The following is a 23,014-nucleotide window of genomic DNA, read 5'->3' on the forward strand; positions in this document are numbered from 1 at the left end:
AGAAATCTTTGATTCTTCTTTTCGACACACAAGTTTGCTGGAAATAAATATTTAAACACACCCGCCCAAAGAAGAATGCTAGTTTGTTGTCTGTTACCACTGAAAAAAGGACAAGCATTTCTACTGCTCTGAAATCATGAAGAAGGCCCTTCAGTAAAATCCATTTACCCTCGCCTGCAAAAGAGTCTCCTTCTTTGAAATTCCCATGAATTGAAAGATTATGAATGTCAAAAATTTTATATCTTTAAATAAGTATTAGAATCCCTGGAACAGTACTCACAGAGCCATGTTGTGGGCGACAAAATAATCTCATTCACATAAGACATTTTCTTTAATTATTTTAATATAAAAGACAGCAATGTTCTATATTTCACACACTATTTAAAAGTTTTAAAACCCTCTAATAAGTGTTTAATGAAAATAAATTTATTGAAGGGTAGCAATGACTACAAAATTAATACTATAAAATCATGACTGGTGCCATTATAATTGGAGGGTAGGTAGAGAAAAATATCAAACAAAAATATGGTTCAAAACTGCATTTTATCCAGCCTTTACCCTTTTGCTAAATCTTGCACATATTAGAAGATGTATTCAAGATGGTTGTAAAGATAGTCAGCTAAAGTAAGTATCTCAAGGATTTCAAACAGTCCTCGAGTAATTATATGGCATTGCAAATCATCCCACTGGTTTACAAAATTAAAACAAGCAATGACCCAATGAGTCCCTCTAGGAAAAGATTCAGCTAAAAAAGAGAACATTAACAGAGAATTAGTGATGGTGACCGGAATAAGAAAATTAGCACAATCAAGAAAGATACATAATTATTCAACATAATTTCATCTGGTTAGATCGATGCAACTTGTTTTGTAAGTTGACTGCACTGTGAGGGAAAGGAGTAACAGGAATTCGAGTTCTATTCTTAAATTCTTTTTAAATTGAAATAATAATCCTATTTCAATCAACCTGTAAAGTAAAAACACTGAATCCACATTAACATTATAACAATCTTACAATAATACAAAAGTCAAACTATTATCAATACATCTGTTTCTCTACAGTGCACAAAACAAAATGTCACAAGAGTGCACTTTTGAAAGTTATCATCAATGTATACAGTATAGACAAACAGGCACCCCCATTATATAATTTCATTTTTTTAATAAATAAAAGCACATTAAGAAAAAAGGTAAGCAGCACCTGAAGCCTTTGATGTTTGTAACTAAATACTAGTACCCGAATGGTCTAACTGGTTAAGTTTTACTAAGAGGCGCAAAAAAAGAGCCAATTTTCCACTTGACATTTTAATTCTAGTAGAGACAAGAGCTTATCTGGTTGCAGTGCTGTCACCTGACGGTGAGGAGCGTACCAGTCCTTCAAATGTCCTATACTTTGGAAAGCAGACCCGACTCGGGGGCACTCGCCTTAATTAGATTCTGAATTTCCTTGAATTTCGGATGGTCTTTATCAGCGACCAGCTGTAGCAAAACAGCCTCACTGGTAGTCACTATGATCCCGGTTCGAGCAAGACGCTTAAAAAAAAAAAAAAAGATAAAGACAAATCAAGAAGCAAGCATGAGAATGAACATTACATTAAAACAGCAAAAAATAGCTTCGACAAAATAATTAGTATCCTCTATTAAAATCAGGGTCCTGAGCCATACTATTAAATTCAGTGATGCAGACAGATTTTAAACCAGCCATACTACAAACCCATTATGGTTATTCTCAGTATTAGTAACATGGGCTAGAAACAAGTAAAAGAAAACAGGTAGCCAATATTATGACTCCCACATGCCAGGGATAGAAGGGAAATCAAAGCTAATGACTGTAAAACAATGCTTCTAATTTTTTTTCTGTCTCTACACATCTGACATAGAGCCTGCCTGTCCTTCCACTAAGTAAGAAATGACTGGCAGCAGAAGAGCCTCGCGTAAGGTTGAAGAACGTGCCCCTGGATGATAACAGAACCACCACTGCCACAATCATCCATTTTTTTAGAATCAGTAAACCAGAGTACAAAGTTTCACTGTCAGGTCAAAGAATGTCTTTGCCAAATTGCTCCAGGGGAAATCAAAATAAAGAACCAAGGACAGAAATCTCAAAGAGGGGGAGAAGGGAGACAGAAGAAAGAGAAAGTGGAGGAGAAGGGGGAGGGAGGAGTGGGGTGAGGATTCTAGAGCAGAGATTCATTTTCTGGACGTTGTGTGTTAGCAGAAACCCTAGGCCAAAGAACCGGCCAGCTGGCACCCAAGGAACATGCACTGTACGAACCATGGGCAATGAGGTGCTTAGAAACTTCCTCGACACGTCAGGGGAAGCCCCAGCTCAGTCTCTCATCGTGAGTCCCTTGAACAGCCAGGGCATCCCTGTGGAGTGCAAGCCAGTCGTCCTGCAGATGGTTGTAGATCCACAGGCCAACCTTCCCACTGGCAGACTCTTTCTTTTTATCCCCAAGGACGCAGAAGGGAGTATAAGCCGTAGCCGACTCATCAGAAAGCAAGCTTGGACCTCAGAACAAAATGAGTGTGCAGAGCAGCTGACCAGAACTCAGCAGGGAAAAACATAGGAAAGAGGAAGATAAAAAGCAAGACTGCCAGTGCCCTTCATATTGGGACAAATATCAGAAGGTGAGTTATTTCTGAGTTTTTTAAAGACTTCTGGAAATAAATTTCCTTCTTGCTTTTCCGTCAACTCCTGACTATATTAAAACGCATAGAAATCTCAAAGGACTGCGTGCCTGCTTCGGACAGAGGGCAGAGAATAACTCTAAGACGAGCTGCGGCTCAGCTGTGTGAACGTCCAGCTCTCGCCCTCCCAGCTGGCTGGCCTGCGCTGACTTCTGTACCACTCAATCATTGCTGAATCGGTGGTTTTCAATATTAAGCCTGACTCTGAATCACACCCTTGTCAGTGAAAGTGCTTTATATACTCCAAAATGCCAACAAAAGTCAGTTGTCACTATTCTTTCGAGTTCCTTAGTGAGGCAGGAACTAGAAAGCTGTTCTCAGGTCTGAGGAAGAAATCTGATGACCCAGGAAGAAGCCAGCTTTTCCCAGAGCTCTGCTGACCCGACCCAGGTCCACTCTAGGCCAACAGCCCTTGGTAAGGCTGAGTGAGGTCACTGTGGCAGGGGCGCGTCAGGCAGAGAAACACATTTCAGTAAGCTGAAACCTACACAGTATTACGTGGCTTCAAGACTGAGATATGGCCAATACTGATTGGATTAAAATAATCAAGCCCAGAACCTGTGTTAGGGGAAGGTGTGGCTCACCTCACCAAAAGCAAAGTTTTCAGATGAGGCTCGAAGACCTTCCCATAGAGCCTGCCCAGCCCCAACCAGAAAGGGTGCCTCAGCAAGGAGAGAACAGCAGCGGCTTTTCCCGGCACTGGCTGGTTCCCGCCCACCACCCTGAGCTACGAGGACACCTACAACACTGGTCCCAAACTCACTGTCTTCCCTGGCCTACCAGGGGAAAGAAAACTCCAGCTGTCTAACACAGGTACATGGCCAATAGGTTTCCGCAGTTCTTGCCTTACACTGGCAACATCGGTCCAACAAGGCCAAAGCAAAGGAAAGATTGCTCTGTACCAACTGAAAAATGCAAGAGCACAAAGCAGTGACAGCCTCAGAGAGAGGAGTGGGAATTGGGGTTTTGGGGGGAGACAAACCCATTAGATTTCCAAGCAACACTAACAACTCCCCAAGAGTAAAAGGACATGAACTCCAAGTGAGGGCTTCATTCTACTTTATCCTGCATTTACTCTACAATGGTTAGTTGAAAGCAACAATGCCTGACAGATGGCAGGTGCTCAAAATGTTTTTGTTGAATAAAGCACATACCACAGACCCTGGTGCAGAAGTTTCAGTAATGGTTAACTATAAACTTTTTAGTGTAATAACCTTAACAGGCAGTATGGATGGTCAGTAATTATCTTAGGCATTGTGTTCTAAAGGAATAGAGAAAGGGAGCTGGCCAGGTTGCTATTTTTATCATAGTCATAGAATAAAACACACACACACATTTCTCCCAATCATTTAGGGGCAACACCTCCATATCAAATTTAGATGAAGAAGAAAAATCAGGAATGTGGCATACCTCCCCCCATCACCACCTGACCTGATTCTTCTTCCCCTTTCACCCGTGTTACTTTAAGCCAAGGCCATGCTGTTTGCTCCACGCTCTCCCAAAGCAACCCAGACCATATTCTTTCCTTCCCTCCTTAGAACTTCCAGGACTAGCCCCTTCTGGGTCTTGGAAGCTAATACATGTGTATACATTTCTGATAAGACTAACCTCCTGAAGATAACAACAGATAATAACAACAACAAAAGCAGCAGCTAACATCTGACTGTTTACTGTGTCAGGCACTGTACTAAGTGCTATCAATACACATTCTCATTCAATCCTCACAAAAATCCTCCCACATGGTGGCTATTATGATTTCCATCTGAGGCACAGATAGTAGGTAACATTCCCAGGACACAAATTCACACAATGCTAGCACCTGCACTCAAACCTGTATTATCCCTCCACTGTTTGGCTCCTAGTCACTGAGGTTACAGACCACCTCTCAAAGAATAAGGTTCAGATGGTAAATAGCTGACTATGTTTTTATTCTAAGTCTCATGAGAAGACAGAATCGCCAACAATCAGAATCTTCTGTAATAAATGTCATCATAAAGACATGATTGCAGAACAAAAGTCCTTGAAATGTCTTTACAAGCCAGGAGGATTTTTGTTTTTCATATGTTTTTAGTTTTCACTTCCTTGGAAACACACTTCAAGTCTGGATCTCAGCATTAGCAGAAAGATAAATTATCCACAGAGGAAAAGAGCTGCTTGTCAAGATGGTGAGGCTCTGACAGTGGGAGTGTTTAAACTCAAAGTACTAAGGGGATTTGAAAAGTGGAAGTTCGTTAACTCATGGCTGTAAGAATAGCTTAAAGATCTTTGCTGAGATGGGGAAAAGCAACACTTAGAACCTAACTACCAGAGAACCCAATTGTCCAAATGGACTTAAAAACAGTTAAACAAAATGAATAATTCCAAAATAGTACTCACCGCCTCAGGAATAAAACAGGGAAGGGACAGCCAACCAGGGCCTTAAAACAACTGCTGCTGCCGCCCCACCCACCTGCTCGTGTGTCAGCCCTCCACACAGACCTTCCTTCCTCTGACTTCCTCACTTGCCCTACCTCACCACCCTAGGGAACACTTTAGGCTAAAGAGATGATTTAGCAATCCTATAAAGTGCTTCATAGGCCAGCTTGTACAGGGTCTCAAAAAGAAAATCTATTTTTCTCACTCTCAATAAAAATAATCAAAGAACTCGGCAACTGAATCCCCACATACATTATTCTAAAATTATTACTGAATTAGAATTAAATGAGAGAGAGAGAGAGAGAGAGAGAGAGAGAGAGAGAACACACCACAATATGGAGTGAATGTGTTAAAGGGTTATGTGGTAGTTTGCTTTTCAATGTCTGGGAACAGGAAATGCTTACGTAAGACTCCTGCTATGCAACACTGCGCAGAGATCACCGCCACCCTTACATTCTAGTGCAAAGAGCCGTGAAACACTGTGTGTGTGGCGTCCACACTCAGTGACACACCACCTAGCCCCAGAAACTCAAGTCTGAGGAAACCAGATGTGAGGCTGAACCAGGCTTAGGCCCACTGTGCCTGGATTTGGCTAGATCATGGCTGAGTTAAACCTAGGTGAGCTGTTTCTAATTTGCAAATCTCTAAATGCTTCAGATTAAGCTTACTGGAATACCTCTTAGTTCACACATTAACACTATATAGCAAATTTATGACAAAAGGTATAAGGCATCACTAGTAATCTAGTCCTAAGGAAACAGAAGATATAAGATAAGATATGGGGGTGAGACCTCAAATGTTCATCAATGCACAGTCCAGACTCCAGGAAATCAATGAATCAGACACTGTTTGACCAAACTCAAATTTAAGAGGTCAATCTTTCAGTTGCTGTTAAATATTCAATGCTCTGCAAATTTATTTGGAAAAGTGATAAATGATTTATTTTAAAGCAGGACAGTTACCTCAAGAGCAAACATCCTGTCCATCATGCTTCTTGATGAGGTGGCGTCAGCAACAATATGAACCTCAATACCTCGGCCAACTAGTTCCAGAGCTGTTTGTTGGATGCACACGTGAGTCTAGTGGGAAAGTAAAAAATCGTATGCAGTAAGGCAGTCAACTAAAAGCATTTTACAAATGTGCAAGCACACATGAAGCAGAGAGAGCACTGTATGTCTAACAACCTTGTGATACCTCTAATTTTGTCTCTAACTTGCTCGATGATTATGGGCATAAACTGCATCTCTGGCTTTGGTTTCCTCCTTGTAAAGTTGGGAATTGGATTACATCAACGTTCCTCATACTAGGAACCTTGATCACATTCTTAGAGCTCTGTGATAATTTTTTAAAAGATATTCCTCTACAAGTATGTCACCTGGATGACCTTTAGACAGCTGACTAGTACCACTCAGTTTTGATGCCACTCACAGTGGAGGTTATATGTGAATTCACACCAAGTGCTTAACACAAATAATGAGTCAGCAGTACTGCAGACTGAGAAAGTAGTGGGAAAGCTGAGTTGTCACATGGCATCCAGGAGGAAAGGTAGGCCAAGTTAAAAACAGCATGTGACACAGGCAAAAATACCCAGTCTATATCATTAGCAAATGTATTATACAGGTTCCATCTTAGTAAGTACTAACTTGTAACAACACATCATTAGCAGAAAATATAGAGTAAAAACATGCTCCAACAATAACTGTGTTATTACCAATGAAACAACCAATAAAAGCAGATTTCAATAATGCCATGATGCCATTAATGCCACGTATCTTACATGACAAGAAAGCTTTTATCTACTGACACCTTATTAAAATTAGCACTGGAGGACAGCTCAAAGATGATTTTCCTTAGGCATGAGGTTTAATAATGATAAATGAGCAAAAAAAGTACAGATGTCGGCAACAGCATCTGGTGAGACATACTTATACAAACAGGCTTTCTCTATATTATCACTGAAGTCAAAATACAGATATTTAACATACATCTAAACCCGAGACTACATCTTTCTACTATTAAAACCTACTACTATAAACCTACTACCGAAACATGGTAAATAAATTAATATTATTTGGATTTCACTGTTTTTATACTTTTTTCATACTTTTTAAAATTTAGTTCAACAGTTGTTTATAAGCTATGAATAAGTACTTATATTCTGTTTGTGCAAAAAAATCAAACAAAAAGATCATTTTAATCAGTGTTAGGAATCCATGAGTATTCTTTCCCTTTAAAAAGTTATGTACAAGGGTGCCAGTTAGATCAGCTGGCTAGAGTGTGGTGCTAATAACACCAAGATTGCTAGTTCGATCCCCGCATGGGCCACTGTGAGCTGCGTCTTTCTTAAAATAAATAAATAAATAAAAAGGTATGTACATAATTCAAATGTGAAGGACAATGAGTGACATGACATCTAAGGTTCTTCTCAAGCAAAAATATGACCAAGGTGAAATCCTACAGCACATAAATAAAAAATTATACCTTTGATGAAAATGTGTTCCAAAGGAGCAGTTAAAAGTAAAGGCCCAAGAATTCACCAACCTAAGATTCAAATCTAGCTCCACCCCCCAACTAGCTGTATGACCTTGGGCAAGTCACGCAGCATCTGTGTTTTAGTTTCCTCATATATGATATGGGAAGACCAAGAAAACTTAGCTCAGAGGGTTGCTGTGAGAGTTTCATGAATTAAAACGTGTATATATTAGGTTGGTGCAAAAGTAATTGCCGTTTAAAAGGTTAAAAATAACTGCAAAAACCGCAATTACTTTTGCACCAACCTAATATAAAGTGTTTGGATCAGAGGCATGCTGATCAATCAATAATAAACAGCTATTTTTCATCATGATTACCAACTACATGGTATTCTATATACAAAAATGCATTCTGGAATCAAGTTTTCTACAAATGATACCATGTCCAAAATATAACAAAAGGTACTTACTTCCACTCCAAATAACACAACACTCCTGACTCCAGGAATCTCTGCTAATGCTGCTTCTACTTCCGGTAATACCATTGAAAACTTGGTCTTTGGAAGTACCAGTTTTACACCTGTTAAATCAATTTCTTGAACAGTGCTTCCAAGACCTTTAGGGTACTGTTCTGTTACGATAACAGGAATTCCTAAAATCCGGGCCCCTTGTAACTGCAAAACAAAACAAAACCCACAAAGATAATAAGCAATATACGTATGTGTGTATATATGAATGTATATTATGCTTCAGTGAATTAGAAAAAATAAGCAAGCATACCAATCTTTGTCCCACGCTGATAATATCCCCAAAATACTTGATGGCTGGTCTGAACCTTTCCTGCATATCACAGCAGAAAAACACAGTGCTTGAAGGAGTAAGATTTCCCAGGGTAGTGAGCTGAGAAAAAAAGAAAACAATGATTTAGTACTCAATGCATAATACAATGACATTTAGTTTCAGTGGAGGTCAATAAAGGAAGAAAAATGTTCCTACTGGTTTGACCCTGTAAGTCAATTTCTGCAACTATTAACCAAAAGAAATGATCTGAATTACAGGAAAAAAAAGATCCATGAAGATGTTCACTGAACTGCTTTTAATAGTGAGAATTAGTAATATCCAGGATCAACAATACAGAAATGATTTCACAAATTTTAACACATTCACATGGAAAACATTTTTTAGCCAATGAAAATAACACATGTATATGTTTTCAAAGAATTTGTCCCATCAAAGAAGACATATTCATAATCTAATGTGAATTTTAAAAACAGAACACAGTTCAATGGTATTTCAATAACGTAAAAATATGATAAAAAGTAGAAGCTAATATATGAAAATAATAAATGGTTATATATTATAGTTAGGGTTGTTGGTAATTTTTTTTTCTTTATACCTTTCTTATCCATATACCTACCTTTCTATCTATATAATATTTATTCTTTTTATTAAATTTATTGGGGTGACATTGGTTAGTAAAATTATATAGGTTTCAAGTGTACAATTTTATAACACATAACCTGTCAGTGTTGTGTGTTCACCACCAACAGTCAGTTCTCCTTCCATCACCACATATTTGACCCCCTTTACCTTCTTCTTTCCCAACTTCCACCATCTGGTAACCAGTAAACTGTTGTCTGTGTCCATGAGTTTTTGTTTGATTATTTGTCTTATTTGTACTTTTTTATATTTTCCAAGTGCTATTTAAAAACATTTTCTGGATGTCATTTTAAAAATATGTATTACCTTTATAATCAGAAAAAAATGTTACAATAGTAAAACACATAAACTTGATGATGGCATTGTTTACACATAAAGAGTTAAATTTAAAATAATCTGTAGCAGAGACCATGGAACATAAAACTAAAAAAGCAACAGAAACAAATCCACAATTATTGCTATAATCAAGACAGAAATATTAAGACACTATTCTCAAGAGTAATTTCTTAGAGTTCACAAAAACGTAATGAAATGATGCCAAGCACATCACTACTGTTAAATGGACAGACATAAATTTGACATCTGCATTTTTAAACATATTTATCACAATCAAGAAACTCAACGAATTAAGGTGAAAATTGGGTATTCGATTACCAAGAGTTTACATTAATTGCTGTGACTGGTCTACTCTAACAACTTGGGCCTAATATGGTTCTACCAAACAGTGAAAATCACTATTGAATATAATAATTAATTTCACTGAATTCTTAAAAGTCCATGGTGCTTTTCTTTCTACCTTCTCAAATTACAGAAAGCTCTGTAAAGGATGCAATCTGGTTCTGAATGAAACCACACCACTACTCACCTCCTAAACCTTCCCTCTACTTATCCTGTTTTGCTCTCTCTAAAACCACCCACGGATGATGATTACTAATCATTTTCTAGAGGAACCGGTGTCCCCATTACATGGTGGTGACTTCATCACCAGCCTGGCCCTAGACTCTGCCTTAGTATCCTGCACACAGCATACTTTTAGGAAACAATTACTACAGGAATTAAGTGAATCGTTAAAAAGAATCTTTTATCCTTAATACCGTGTTTCCCGAAAATAAGACCTAGCCAGACAATCAGCTCTAATGCGTCTTTTGGAGCAAAAATTAATATAAGACCTGGTCTTATTTTAATATAATATAATATAATATAATATAATATAATATAATATAATATAATATAATATAATATACTAAATATACTATAATATAACATAACATAACATAATACTGGGTAGCATAGAATGGAATACCGGGTCTTACATAAAACTGGGTCTTATATTAATTTTTGCTTCAAAAGACACATTAGAGGTGATGGTCCGGCTAGGTCTTATTTTCGGGGAAACACGGTATGTAGCCTTGATGTAACGTAATGAGAATGACCTTCATGATCTTTCTCTCAAAACCCCACAACTCCAATCTATGTATGAAAAAAGATCAGATAAACCAAAACTGAGGTACATGCTACCAAAATATCTGACCAGTACTTCTCAAAACTGTCAAGATCATCAAAAACAATGCAAATCTGAGAAACTGTCATAGCCCAGAAGAGCCTAAGGAGACATGACAACTAAATGTAATTAGTTACCTTGGATTGGATCCGGGAGCAGAAAAGGGTATTAGGGAAAAGCTACTGAAATTTTAACGAAGTGTGGAGCTCAGTTAACAGTAATGTACTAATACTGGTGCCTTAATTATGAGAAATATGCTACAATAACCTAAGACGTTAATAAGAGGGGGAGCTAGATACAGGTATAAAACTCTGTGCTATCTTTGCTGTAACTCTAACATTATTCTAAAATAAAAAGTTTATTTTAAAAAATGGTCTCCCTATACTATGGTAGTTGGGGAAAAAGATATTACTTTATGAATAAGCTCCAAGTCTTATAAGCCAAAAGAGGCTTTGAGGCTACAAAAAAATAAAAAATGAAAAACCCCAAATCAAACCAAAAAACCCTCTAACCATGTCTAACCAACACCCCCTCCCCCTCACTAATCTGTATGAATTCCAAAAGCTGTTGTTAAATTATACACTGACTATACTTCAGGGACTTCTTACTCATGAATTTCTCTTAAAACAAAACCTTGTAGTTAACTAAAAATCCTGTTCATAGCCATTTACATCTTGCAACTGCAAGATAGCAAATTAAAAGTGGACTTGACCAAGTGCCATCACAAGTAAGTGTAGCAATTACAGGTCAATGTATGTTCAAGAAGCATGAAGAAATCACATGTTAAAATATGTGTATATACACAGACAGACAGACAGACACACACACACACACACACACACATACCTTCACATATCTACACATATCCATACATAAATAACACATACTAGGCTGGCCTGGTGGCTCAGGTGGTTGGAGCTCCGTGCTTCTAACACCGAGGGCGCCGGTTGGATTCCCACATGGGCCAGTGAGCTGTGCCCTCTACAGCTAAGACTGTGAATAATGGATCTCCCTGGAGCTGGACTGCCGTGAGCAGCTGGAGGTTGGCGTGAGCTGCCGGGCTGCTGTGTGCTGCCATGAGTGGCCGGTGGCCAATGTGAGTGGCCAGCAACCATTGTGAGCAGCTGACTGAGGACTGACCACCTCAGCCAGGGGGAAGTGCAAGGCTCATAATACCAGCATGGGCCAGGAGCTGTGTCCTACACAACTAGACTGAGAAACAACGGCTTGAATCGGATTGGGGGGGTGGGGGAGGTGGAAGAAGGGGGGGGGAAATTAGTTAGGATGAGGTCATACTAAAGGAGGGTGGATGCTTCGTTCAATATGACTGGCATCCTTATAAAAAGGGGCTATTTGGACAGAGTGGCCTTGTGAACAGGAAGGCAGAGATCAGTGTGATGTATCTATAAGCCGAACAATGCCAAAAATTACCAGCAAATTACCAAAAACCAGGACAGAGGCATGGAACAGATTTTCCCTCACAACCCAGAAGGAACCAACCCTGGGCTCTAGCCTACAGAACTGGGGTGAAAATAAATTTCTGTTTGTAAGCCACTAAGTGTGTGGTACTTTGGAATAGCAGCCCCTCAGTCAACTACTACAGTGAGTAAAATGTGTATCTTTAGGAATGATTAAAGATTGGAATTGTAAATGCATGTTTTCAAAATGTTGGTAGTCTATTAGAGTCACAAAACAGGCATGATCTGCTTGGGTGAAAGTCCAGAAAAGGACATGGGGCATAATTATTTCACTCAGAAGTGTTTTTAAGGAAATCTGACTACCCAGCTACAGTTAAGACCTTGTTCCAATACTGACTCACTTAAAACAGAAGTTTGTGTGATGATTTCCCCGGGTTACAAGGCTCCCTACACAGCACAGCCCATGGACATTAGAATCTGAGTCCAAATCTCAATTTCACTAATTTCAATTACATTAAATTAGGCCAATCCATTATTATCTCCAAACAGCAGTTTCTTAATCTGTAACAAAGCAAGAAAAATAGTATCTACCTCATAAGGCTATTTCAAGGATTTAATGAGCTTCATGTAATCAATCAATAAATACATTAGGCTATTGTGCTATCTCTCGTATAGGAAACATACACCACACTCTGAAGTTCAGCATGTTAAAAAACTTTTTGTGTAATGACGTTAAAAATACCATTTACTACTAAGATCCATATATATGTATGTATATACACATATATTATACAGATATATACACACACACTAATATTGCCTAACTTGTTAATATAGTCTGCAGAATTATGATTCATAAAGTAGATTTCCAAATGTCACCAAAATACTTAAACCATTGCATGATCTGTTTCTGGCAAAACAGTTTTTAGACTTTTTCATTTAGGCTGCCAAATAATATTTATTTCTACCTGCTCCTCCCATATGCTCCCATAGTAACGATTCCATACTAAAAAGTCACCCATTTCAAACTAGCAAGCCCAAGGGGGAGCAGATTCCTTTTCCTCTTCTTTCCAAACCTTGCCTTCTCTCTCTTCCCACCATGAACTCTTGGGTCTCTTCTAGCTATAAAATGTCCACACCCTGTTTAAAATAGTAACAGTAGTAATAAACTTCTTAGTGAAAGCTGGGGCCAAATCCCTTCACAACTAACAATCTCAGGAAAAGGTCAAAATAACCTTCCCAGGGAAGCCCTTATCTTTTGCCCACACAAAGCTGTCAGAGCCTTCCCTCCTCCGTACTAAAGCAAAATCCTCTCACTGGCATCCTTCTCACAACGTCTACATCTTCCTCTCTTCTATTTGGGCTCTGCCTTCCCTGGTGACAAGCTGGAAAACACACTGGTGGAGGTATGATATCAAATTTACATGAGTTTTCAGAGATGAATGTTTCCATTAGTTAAAACTTGGCAAATTCCATTTGAAAAATTAAAACTTGTAAGTCATAAAAATGACCTAAATTCCCACTGCATAATCCTCTCATTTACATTTCTTCTCCTGCATCTCAAAATTCCTCAGACTTCGAGCATTCTGACAAAGCTAGACACATAAACCATGCTTGAAACAAGAGCTGTTCAGCTACCTGAGCTGTCAGCAGACCTTGATCACTTTGACAGACTATTTCATAAAAGAAGACACTAAAAAGTTACTATAGGCTAATACTGGCAATGGGGGTCTTAAAGATCTATCCCCATAGAACCACTAACCAAACATGGGTGCAGACAGTGTGGCACAAGCAACCACTGTGTTTTACAAGGTCACTAGCAATGACAGTCAGAACAAACAGGAAAGCAAACTTAGACCCCTATGGAAATAGAGAATATATTCTAGAATACATAGTATGTGACCCAGGGTCATGGAGGCTCTAAGGCTATGTTTGGAGAAATAACAAGTCACATTATTTAAGCAGTGGATGACATGTGGCCAAACTTATGTTCTTTGTCCCTGCCTCTGGGAGAAGGGGCCTACCATCCCAGCAGCATGGCCTCACCAATGGGCCACCTTGAATCTTCCTACATGACAGGCATCTATTCCAAAGAATGATGAATAACATCAAAACAAATGACATTACAAGTTCAAGTTGGTGGCCTATTTTCCATTCAGCTTGATATTTTCATTAAGCATATAAAAGAAACCATGAATGCTACAGTCAGTTATAACGGAGGTCCTTCACATCCTTTCGTGCATCCACCTTGGAACCTTGGCAACCCCCTGTCTGTTCTGCTCTTCTGCAGAACGAGAATTGGGTCTTATTCACGTTTGCATTCACTGTGCCAGGCACTTATAGCTGCCACCCAAATGTCTGTAGAAAGAACTCTAGCATAAAATGTTCATGTCTCTAGGATTATAAGCTGGGTTCCAAAAAACATATAGTAAAATGGTCATGAAAAGAAATATCTTGTCTTTCTCTTCTGAGAGTATATACACACATATATACAAATATATGCATATATTATGTTTTCATATAGATATAAATAGGTACCAGAATAGGTATATGGATATGTGGGGAGTGTGTACGTATGTGTGCGTGTGCATGGATCCCTCCACGTTATCTATTTTTAAGCTGGGGGAGGCACCTGGCTGAAGAAATCAAAATATAAGATTCCTAAAATGAAATGACATAGAAGAAAAATATTTTAAAATATTTAAGAATATATAAAGTATTATATAACAGATACTTAAGAATTCTTGGACTATGTAGTGAAAAAAATTTTTTTTTAAAGAATGGTACAGAGTAGTGCTATTATTGTAATTATTTAAATATCACCACAAAAAATTATCTCCTATACCAAGCGAAATGTTTCAAAAGCCACGAGTGACCTGAATTCTATAATGCCTTTTGAGAATGTACAAGACATTTCAAATATACACATATGCATTATTCATTTCCAGAATGTTTAATTACGAAGAGTTGTCAGACACAAGCTTTGGATTTTTCAAAAAAAAAAAAAATCCTACCTTGGAGAAGGAAAAAACCTTACAGATGTGTGTGTGGGGGGAGGTGCTACTTTGGCAAAACATCTTAATAGGTAACAGCCCACCCTCCCTCCCAACCACTACAGCAAATCATCACAAAGAAGCCTGGGTCCTCAGGATAGCGCTAGACCTCCTCAGCTGGTATTTGGATTCTTGCCTTTATTAATGGATTTGTCAAAGGTGCATCCAACTTCTTAGGTATTTTGGCAGCAATAATCTAAATAGACGGACAAGGAAGGCTGCAGAGAGGTGTCAGCCTTTTTTAATTTAATTTTTAATTTTTTAAAATTCATTTTTCAATTACAGTTGACATACACTATTATATTAATTTCAGGTGTACACATCGTGATGAGACATTTACACACCTTATGAAGTGATCACCCCAGGAAATCTAACACTCATCTGACACCATATATAGTTATTACAATATTATTGACTACATTCCCTATGCTGTACTTTACATTCCCGTGACTGCCATGAAAACTCCTGAAGACATAAAAATGGGGAGTAGTAAACACCACCGAACCACAATTTTTCCAAATTCTCTGTAAGTACAGCAGGACAAATTCTGGGGTAATAGAGACCATCTGCCTCCCTCTAGACTCTCCAGGGTTGGCAGTGGACTCTCAAGGCCTTTGTCCTCTGAACAGGAACTTTATCCAGGCTAAAGTACCTGCTTTGGAAGCTTCTGGCAAGGGTGTTAGAGTGAGAGGAAACAAGACCAATTCCACTGCCTACGACAGCTGAAAAAACTAGAGAATAATCCTCAGAAAACACTTGAATATTAAAATGCCTTCTAACTCTGAATCCCACATTCCAATTTGGCCTCCTGAAGAAATGGCTTATGAATTTCTCGACTAAAGAAAAAATGTTGATGGTGTAATATCTAAAATATACCTTTATGTTTTCTTTTAAAAAAATATAAATCCTCCAGTGAATCCTCTGAATGTACAAAGAGGACAGGAGACCTGACCCACTGTAGTATTAGAGCATAGCTTTTAAAATAATATTTAGAAGATGTAAGATAGTCCTGAGGTATAACAACTTTCTCAGCCAGCACGACCAGGAAATCATGGTCTAGCTGAAGTTGATATTTAATAAGGTGTTGCAGTCCTGGAGTCAAACGACTTCTTCAATGTAGGCGACGCGTGTATATAATAAATCAACAGATACAGGTGACAGGTACTAGGAAGAGGCTAAGGAAAGGTTACTTCACTTAAGGGTTAGGGAGGCTTAAGGTCAAGAAATTGAAAGCTGGGGAAGAGGAGGGGGAAAAGGTCTGACTCCTTGAAGTTTGTGTTCCCGCAAGTGGTGAACACAACTCCGGGTAACAAACCCTAAGGCCAATACTCCTCACAATCTCTTTCCCCTCGTGCTGCATCACCTCAACATAAAAACACAGCCACTACTGCACAGCCTTTTGGTTACGCAGGAGGCTGGGACTTGGTCCTGGCACACAAAGCGGATGCGGGCGGCTGAGGACCACACACGTGGGGGCGTTCGCGCGCGCCGCCACCAGCTGGGAGGCCCACGCCCCCACCTCGACCGAGGACAGCTGGTGACCGTCACCTTCGGACCGGCACATTCTCTGGGCCGTCTCCGAAGCTTGCGCTAGCGACGCGACCCTTCCAAGCCGGCGAGGCGCGCAGGGCCCGGGCGGCACGGGGCACCTGAGGAGCGCAGCGGGGACAGGGACGCACGGGGACCGGGGGCAGCGGTGGGGCGCGCAGCCTCCCCCACCGGCAGGACCCACCTGAATCTGCAGGGGCACCAGGCGCACCTTGCAGCGCTCGCTCACCGCGAAGCCCTTGGGCAGGTCCACGTACTGGCCCCACTCCTCCGCGAAGAGCTGCACCACGAATTTGCGGTGCATGTCGAGCTGGTCGCCGTAGAGGCTGAGGAACTTCTGGATGAGCAGCTCGTAGCCCGCGCCGTGCGGCACGGACGAGGGCCGCGCAAAGACCGAGAAGCAGAAGAGCACTGGGACCGTGCCCGACGGCGCCCCCGCGCCCACGCCGCCGCTGTTGGGGAGCGCTGGGACCGCCGCCTCCGTCGCCGCCATGTTCCCCCGAGCGTCTGCCAGTTCCGAGGCCGCCGAGGCGCAGATACTGCCGGCCGCTGCGGCCCCGCCCCTCCGCGCCGCCCGCTCGCCAGCCCGCTCGGGAAGGCGAGGGGGCGGGTCCTCCTCCCGCTGGGGTAGAGGGCGGACTCACCGGAGGGCTGGGCGCCGGGGCGCGGGTGCGCGCGCGCGCGAGTGAGCGAGCGCCTGCGCCGGCCTCCGGATCGCCCTCTCCAACCTTTAGCTGCTGCGGGGCCGCCTCTCCGAGAGGTTTGGGGCACCCCTTCCATCCGGCTCCGCCCACCTTAGAATGAGTGGTGTTTTCTGAGAGTTTGGAGTTGTACTTGGGGACACAGGCTGCCAGAACCTGCTGTGAGGAGTTACCTGTTGATCCTGTTGCAGAGGCAAGCAGTCCTCCTCGTAGATAGCAGCAGTAATCTAAAATCAATAGGACAGGCTGATAGATATTCTAGGAGCAGCAGAGTTTAAAATACTTCCTTATGGCCACCCGAGGCTCAGAATTTTATGTTTTATTTTGTTTTCCAGTCCCATGGAACACATATCTCTAGTATGGATTTGATATCTTGACCTCCCTTTATCTTTAACCCAATTTCCGGGAGAACTTGGACTGGGAATTGCAAAATATAAAGAGGTTTAAGAGTAGATATCAGGACTTTAAAATTAAACTGAGGATTTGTTTTTAAGCGAGTAAAAGCGATCACCTTCAAATAAAATAATCCTCTGCCTTATGAACGCTGTAAGGCACTATAATTAATTGGAATTAGGAAAGCATACACAATGAACAAAGTTTCCTTAACATCAGGTCCTAGGAAGATAGGATCTTGAATCTAAACATACAATTAGATTTTAGATATTAGGGGTTTCCTAGTCATGTAAAGTAATAACTTTTAAGGCCGGGTTTCCCAACTGGCACATTTGGAATGGATACTACTTTTTTCATGGGAGGCTAGCTTGTGTATCGGTAAAATGTTTTGCAGCATTCCTGGCTGGGCGATGCCAGTAGCATCCCACTCCTCCCGAGTCTTCACAATCAAAAATGTTTTCAGACATTGCCAAAAATCCCCCAGGGGGAGAATTTGCCCTCAGTTGAGAACCACTGCTTTAAAGTAATGCTAGGACCAATCTTTGTCCTTTATCACTCACTTGTATCCAAGCTAAAGAAAATAGTCTGTTGGCTTCTCATCAACCTTTGAGAGATTCCATTTGAAACTCTGTTTTCTGAACCCATTAGATTCAAAATGCTATTTTTACAACTATTACTCCATTGCAGGGCCTTCTGTATGCAGATGTGCAAATCTGTGCTAATAAGAGAAAGGTACTTCCTCTAGGCTGACTGATTACAAAAGGTACCTATTCTGGGTGGGCCAATTATAAAAGTGTTCCTTCCAATCTATCAATAAAACCTGATGGTCAGAACCCTCTCATCCACACCAGTGCTACCACCCAAGACCAACTCACCATCATTTCTCATCTGACTATAACACTATCCACATAAATGTTGCCCATTATTTGATTTTTGTACTGTTAAGGTCCATTTACCAGAGTAATCTTTTAAAAAAGCAATCAGAGTAATTCTTTTAAAAAACATAATTTCAGAGTATATCACTTTTCTATTCAAAATTCCGTAGTACATAGAAACAGACCTCAAGAAAGTCCAGATGTTGGAATTAAAAGAAAAGAACATAATATACCCTGTTTTCCCGAAAATAAGACCGGGTCTTATATTAATTTTTGCTCCAAAAGTTGCATTACTGCTTATGTTCAGGGGATGTCATCCTGAAAAATCATGCTAGGGCTTATTTTTTTGGTTAGGTCTTATTTTTGGGGAAACATGGTAATAACAGTTACTACAAGTACATTTAAGAATGTAAAGCAAGGTCAGAAGAATGAACAGATGGAGAATATCAGCAGAGAAACGAAAATGACAAAAAAATAAATGTAAGTTTTAAAACAAAAGTACAATATCTGGAATGAAAAATTCACTGGATAGTCTAAACATTATATTATAGGTTGGAGAAGAAATGATTGGTGAAACTGTAAACAAATTAATAGTAATTACCTAATGTGAAGAACGTAAAGAGATTCACAAAGCATGAAGATAGCTTTAGTGACTTGTAGGACAATATTAAGTGGTCTACCATATGTGTAATTGGAGTCCAAGAAGGAAAGGGGAGACATAGTGGGATGGGAAGAATGTTTGAAGAAATAATGGCCAAAAATAGCAATCCTATTAAGCCTTCAGCATGCTCAGATTTATGGGGTTGATGAATCCAAAAATCATGAATCATGAATCCTCAGATTCCTTAATGACTAGCAGTCCCCCATTTTTTTTTTTTTTTTGCAGACAATGAACTCCCCCAGGATTCCCCCACCCCCACCCCCTGCCCCACAACTTTGCTCTTGGTACCCATGGCCATTCATAGACTTAAGTAACAGCAAAACCAGGCCACAGATGTACCAGGCCTGATAAGGAAGGAAAGGAAAGGGATTGCAGAATCTAACCAACATGTACCAGCAGAAACAGAGATTATGTGTGGCACTAGATTATGAGGGTGAATGATCAAGGATGTAAAACTTTTTTACATTACAGTGGGTGCATAAAATGGCACAACCATTTGGAGAAATTGATCGGGCAGCTTTTCACATAGTTAAACATGCACCTGTCCTTTAACCATAAAATCGCAATCCTAAGTATTTATGCAAGAGGCATTAAAACATATCCACAAAAAGACTTATGCACAAATATTCATAACAGCTCCATTCACAATATCCTAAAACTGGAAATAAATATCAATGAGATTTGATAAATGGTAACAAAGTCACAGAATGGAATAGTACGCAAAAATAAGAAAGAATGTGTATCTGGTACACATAACAACATGGATAAATCTGGAAAAAAAAAATTAAGCCAGACGTAAAAGATTGCATATTGTGTGAATCCATTCAAATGAAGTTCAAAAACAGACACAACTAATTTCTGGTGATAGAAATTAGAACAACAGTTGCCTATGGAAGGATTGGAATGATTCAAAGAGGTCATAGAAGTTTCTGGGGTGATAGAAATATTCTCTAATTCATTTGTGTACTTAAGATCTATGCATTTTACTGTATGTAAATTTTTACCTTAAATAATGTATAAAGTACAATCCAATGTCTTATATTATTTCACTGATCTTCATTTCTGCCACTTGCTCTACTCCAGCCCAGCCCCACTGACATTTCGTTCTTCCTCATCCTTTGTACTTGTTATTCTTTCTGCCTGAAAACTGCTTTTGTCCTAGATGCCACACCATCTGAGTTTTACATGAGTCTGAGTTTTTGCTCTCATTAAATTTAGATCTGAGTTCAAATATGGGCCTCAAATCAAAGAGGAGATCTACCCTTCCTATCTTATAGAAAATAGGGCACTCACAGTCTATGCCCATTTCCTGCCTCATTTTTCTTCTCATTCTTAACATTTACCACCATCTGTACGTATTGTGAGAGCAGAGACTTGCTTTTGTTGTTTCCTGTTGGATCACAACCCGAAGAACACTTCCTGGCATATAGTAGGCTCTTTACAAATATTTGGTGCAGAGTTGTTACACTGAATATATCTTCAAGCTTACTATACTGAAAAATCAAAGGCATACTCAATTAAAGGTCATTTTTTTTTTTTTAGGTGAACGTTTGTCTACACTGTAAATTAATCCTGGGATAGCTACTAGAGGATTCCTGGATTTCTCAGCAGGCTTCACACAAGACTTTTTGATTCTATTTGTGTTCTGTGGAAACTGTGATAATAAAAGCAAAGAAAATCAATTATCACAATAGCTTTCGCACCTTTCACCATGAGGAATCCGGACAATTTTCTGCAAAGGAAACGAAGGGTGTCAAAATGTTAATTTATACATAGATGGAATGTAGTACAATCGAATGATCTGAAGAGCTATCAGATAAATTTTAGAACCAGAAGAGACCTTGGATATCATCTAATAGAGACAAATAGCAGAAGATTATTGCTAGGATTTATAATTATTTTATTATAACATCACCAAATGTTAGTCAATTATGGGCACATCCAGCTGTGACTATTACCCATAAAGTTATTCAAACTCACATTAATATAAAACTGAATTTTTGAATTTTTCACCTATTCATTTGATCAGTGAATAATATACACTAAAGAATCTGTGGTGAATGAAAAAGGTATGCTCTTATAGAGCTCCTTGTTCCCATGGAGCTTACAGTCTACCGGGGATAGGTAGACAAAAACATACAAACAAATTAATGAATGAGCTAACCCTAGTTAGTGAAAAGGCTAAGAAGAAAATGTCATAGAGCACAGCGGGGAGTGGTAGGATGCAGGATCTATTAAATAAAATGGTTTGTGATCTGTTTTCTCAGGTGGAGACATTTAAACTGTAATCTGAGTGTAAGAAAGTATTCCAGACAGAGGGAAGAACAAGTCCAAATGCTCTCAGAATATAAGAAGCCTAGTATGTTTAAGGAATGGTGTGTTTGGAACGTAGTGAATTGTAAGGTGAGATCATAGATGTGAGCAATGGCTAACCCCCATAAAAAATATGGTTTTATTCCGAGTAAAATGTTTTTATCAGGGAAATGACATGAACTGATTTATGATTAAAAAAAAATACTCGTTTTACTAGTATGTGGAGAATTGAATGTAAAAGGTGTAGGAGGTCAGAGGTAGAAGAAGCAAGGAGACCTGCTTGGGTGGCTATTACTGTCATCCAGGTGAGAGGTAGTGGCAGATGGCTCTGGGGCAGTGGTTCTCAGCAAGGAGTGACTTTGCCCTGGGGCCCATTTGGCAACCCCTGGAGACACTTGGTTGCTACAGTTGGAAACTGAGATGCTACTGGCACCTATTAGGTAGAGGCCAAGTATGGTGCTAAGCACCCCATGAATGCACGGGACAGCCCCCCACAATGGAAACTGATTCAAAGTGTCAATAGTGCCAAGGTTGAGGAACACTGCCCTAGGCTACTGGTACTGTAAATGGAAATGAGTGGATGAATTGCTAGTATTTTGGAGGTAAAAGCGAGATGTGGGAGATTAGGAAAAGGAGAGAATCCCGAATGACTCCAAGTCTTTGTGTTTGCATCTGGCAGCGCCAGAGCACCATTACTGAGGTGAAGATGACTAGGAGAAGCGCGAGTCAGGGGTTAAAATCAAGAATTCCAATTCGGTCATGGTAAGTTTGAGATGCTTATAAGGTATCAGAAGTAGGAGGTGAGTAGGTAGTTGCACTCATAGCAGAGGAAACTCACGATATAAATATGAAAGACACCAGCACAAAGAAGGTATTTAAATCATGGGAATAGATGAGATCACCAGGAGGGAGATGAGAGGTAGAGGAGAAAATAGGGCCTATGTCAAAGAGGAAAGGTAAAGCAAAGGTGATGAAGGTAGAAGTGAGATTGATAAGGAATAGATACTAAGGGGAAAAAAACCCAGACACTGGATTCATGGAAGTTAACAAAAAAATAAAGTACATATCACTATTTTATTGAGCCAAATGAAATCGCCTAAATCACTTTAGACCTACGAAGCCAGAAATTTCATATAGTTCAATCTCGTAGAAAGAACGGACAACTATGTCAAATACTGCTGAGAGAGCAAGTAAGATGAGAAGAAGCATAGAGAATGTGGTGACATAAAGGCTCTTGGTCGCTTTGACAAGGGCAGTTCCATTGGAATATAGAGGATAAAGGTCTGGTTTTATTGAGATCAAAGAAAAGATTGGTAGTGAGAAATGGGTCAATAAACTATTTAGATTAAGAGGGACAGGGGTTTTAAAGAATGTCTTTAAAGATAGAAAATGCTCCCAACATTAAATTATTGATCTGCACTGGTGAGAGTTAACCAGAAGAAAGGAACAGATTTATTGTGCAGTGGGAGAGAGGAGAACTGAAAGAATACAGACTTTGAAAAGGATGGAATCCAGAGCACAGAAAGAGGTTGGGG

The 23,014-nt window shown here is 39.8% G+C and overlaps 1 protein-coding gene across 2 annotated transcripts; it reads right to left on the bottom strand.

Moving 5' to 3' along the window:
* Window positions 1-325: 325 nt before the first annotated feature.
* On the bottom strand, window positions 326-17,240 carry LOC109447749 (isochorismatase domain-containing protein 1). Of its 2 annotated transcripts, none has more exons than XM_019732408.2 (5): window positions 16,721-17,240; window positions 8,357-8,476; window positions 8,047-8,250; window positions 6,068-6,184; window positions 326-1,532 (listed from the first exon to the last, which is right to left on the bottom strand). In XM_019732408.2, exons 1-5 carry the CDS (start codon window positions 17,027-17,029, stop codon window positions 1,386-1,388), a joined length of 897 nt encoding a protein of 298 aa, XP_019587967.1. In that variant the 5' UTR covers window positions 17,030-17,240; the 3' UTR covers window positions 326-1,385. The 2 variants fall into 2 exon arrangements, with proteins under 2 accessions (XP_019587967.1, XP_074184638.1); XM_074328537.1 differs by having other exon boundaries at window positions 16,748-17,128.
* Between the last annotated feature and the right edge of the window lie 5,774 nt (window positions 17,241-23,014).

Source organism: Rhinolophus sinicus, linkage group LG03, assembly GCF_036562045.2.
Source record: "Rhinolophus sinicus isolate RSC01 linkage group LG03, ASM3656204v1, whole genome shotgun sequence".
In the NCBI taxonomy this organism is placed as follows: Eukaryota; Metazoa; Chordata; class Mammalia; order Chiroptera; family Rhinolophidae; genus Rhinolophus; species Rhinolophus sinicus.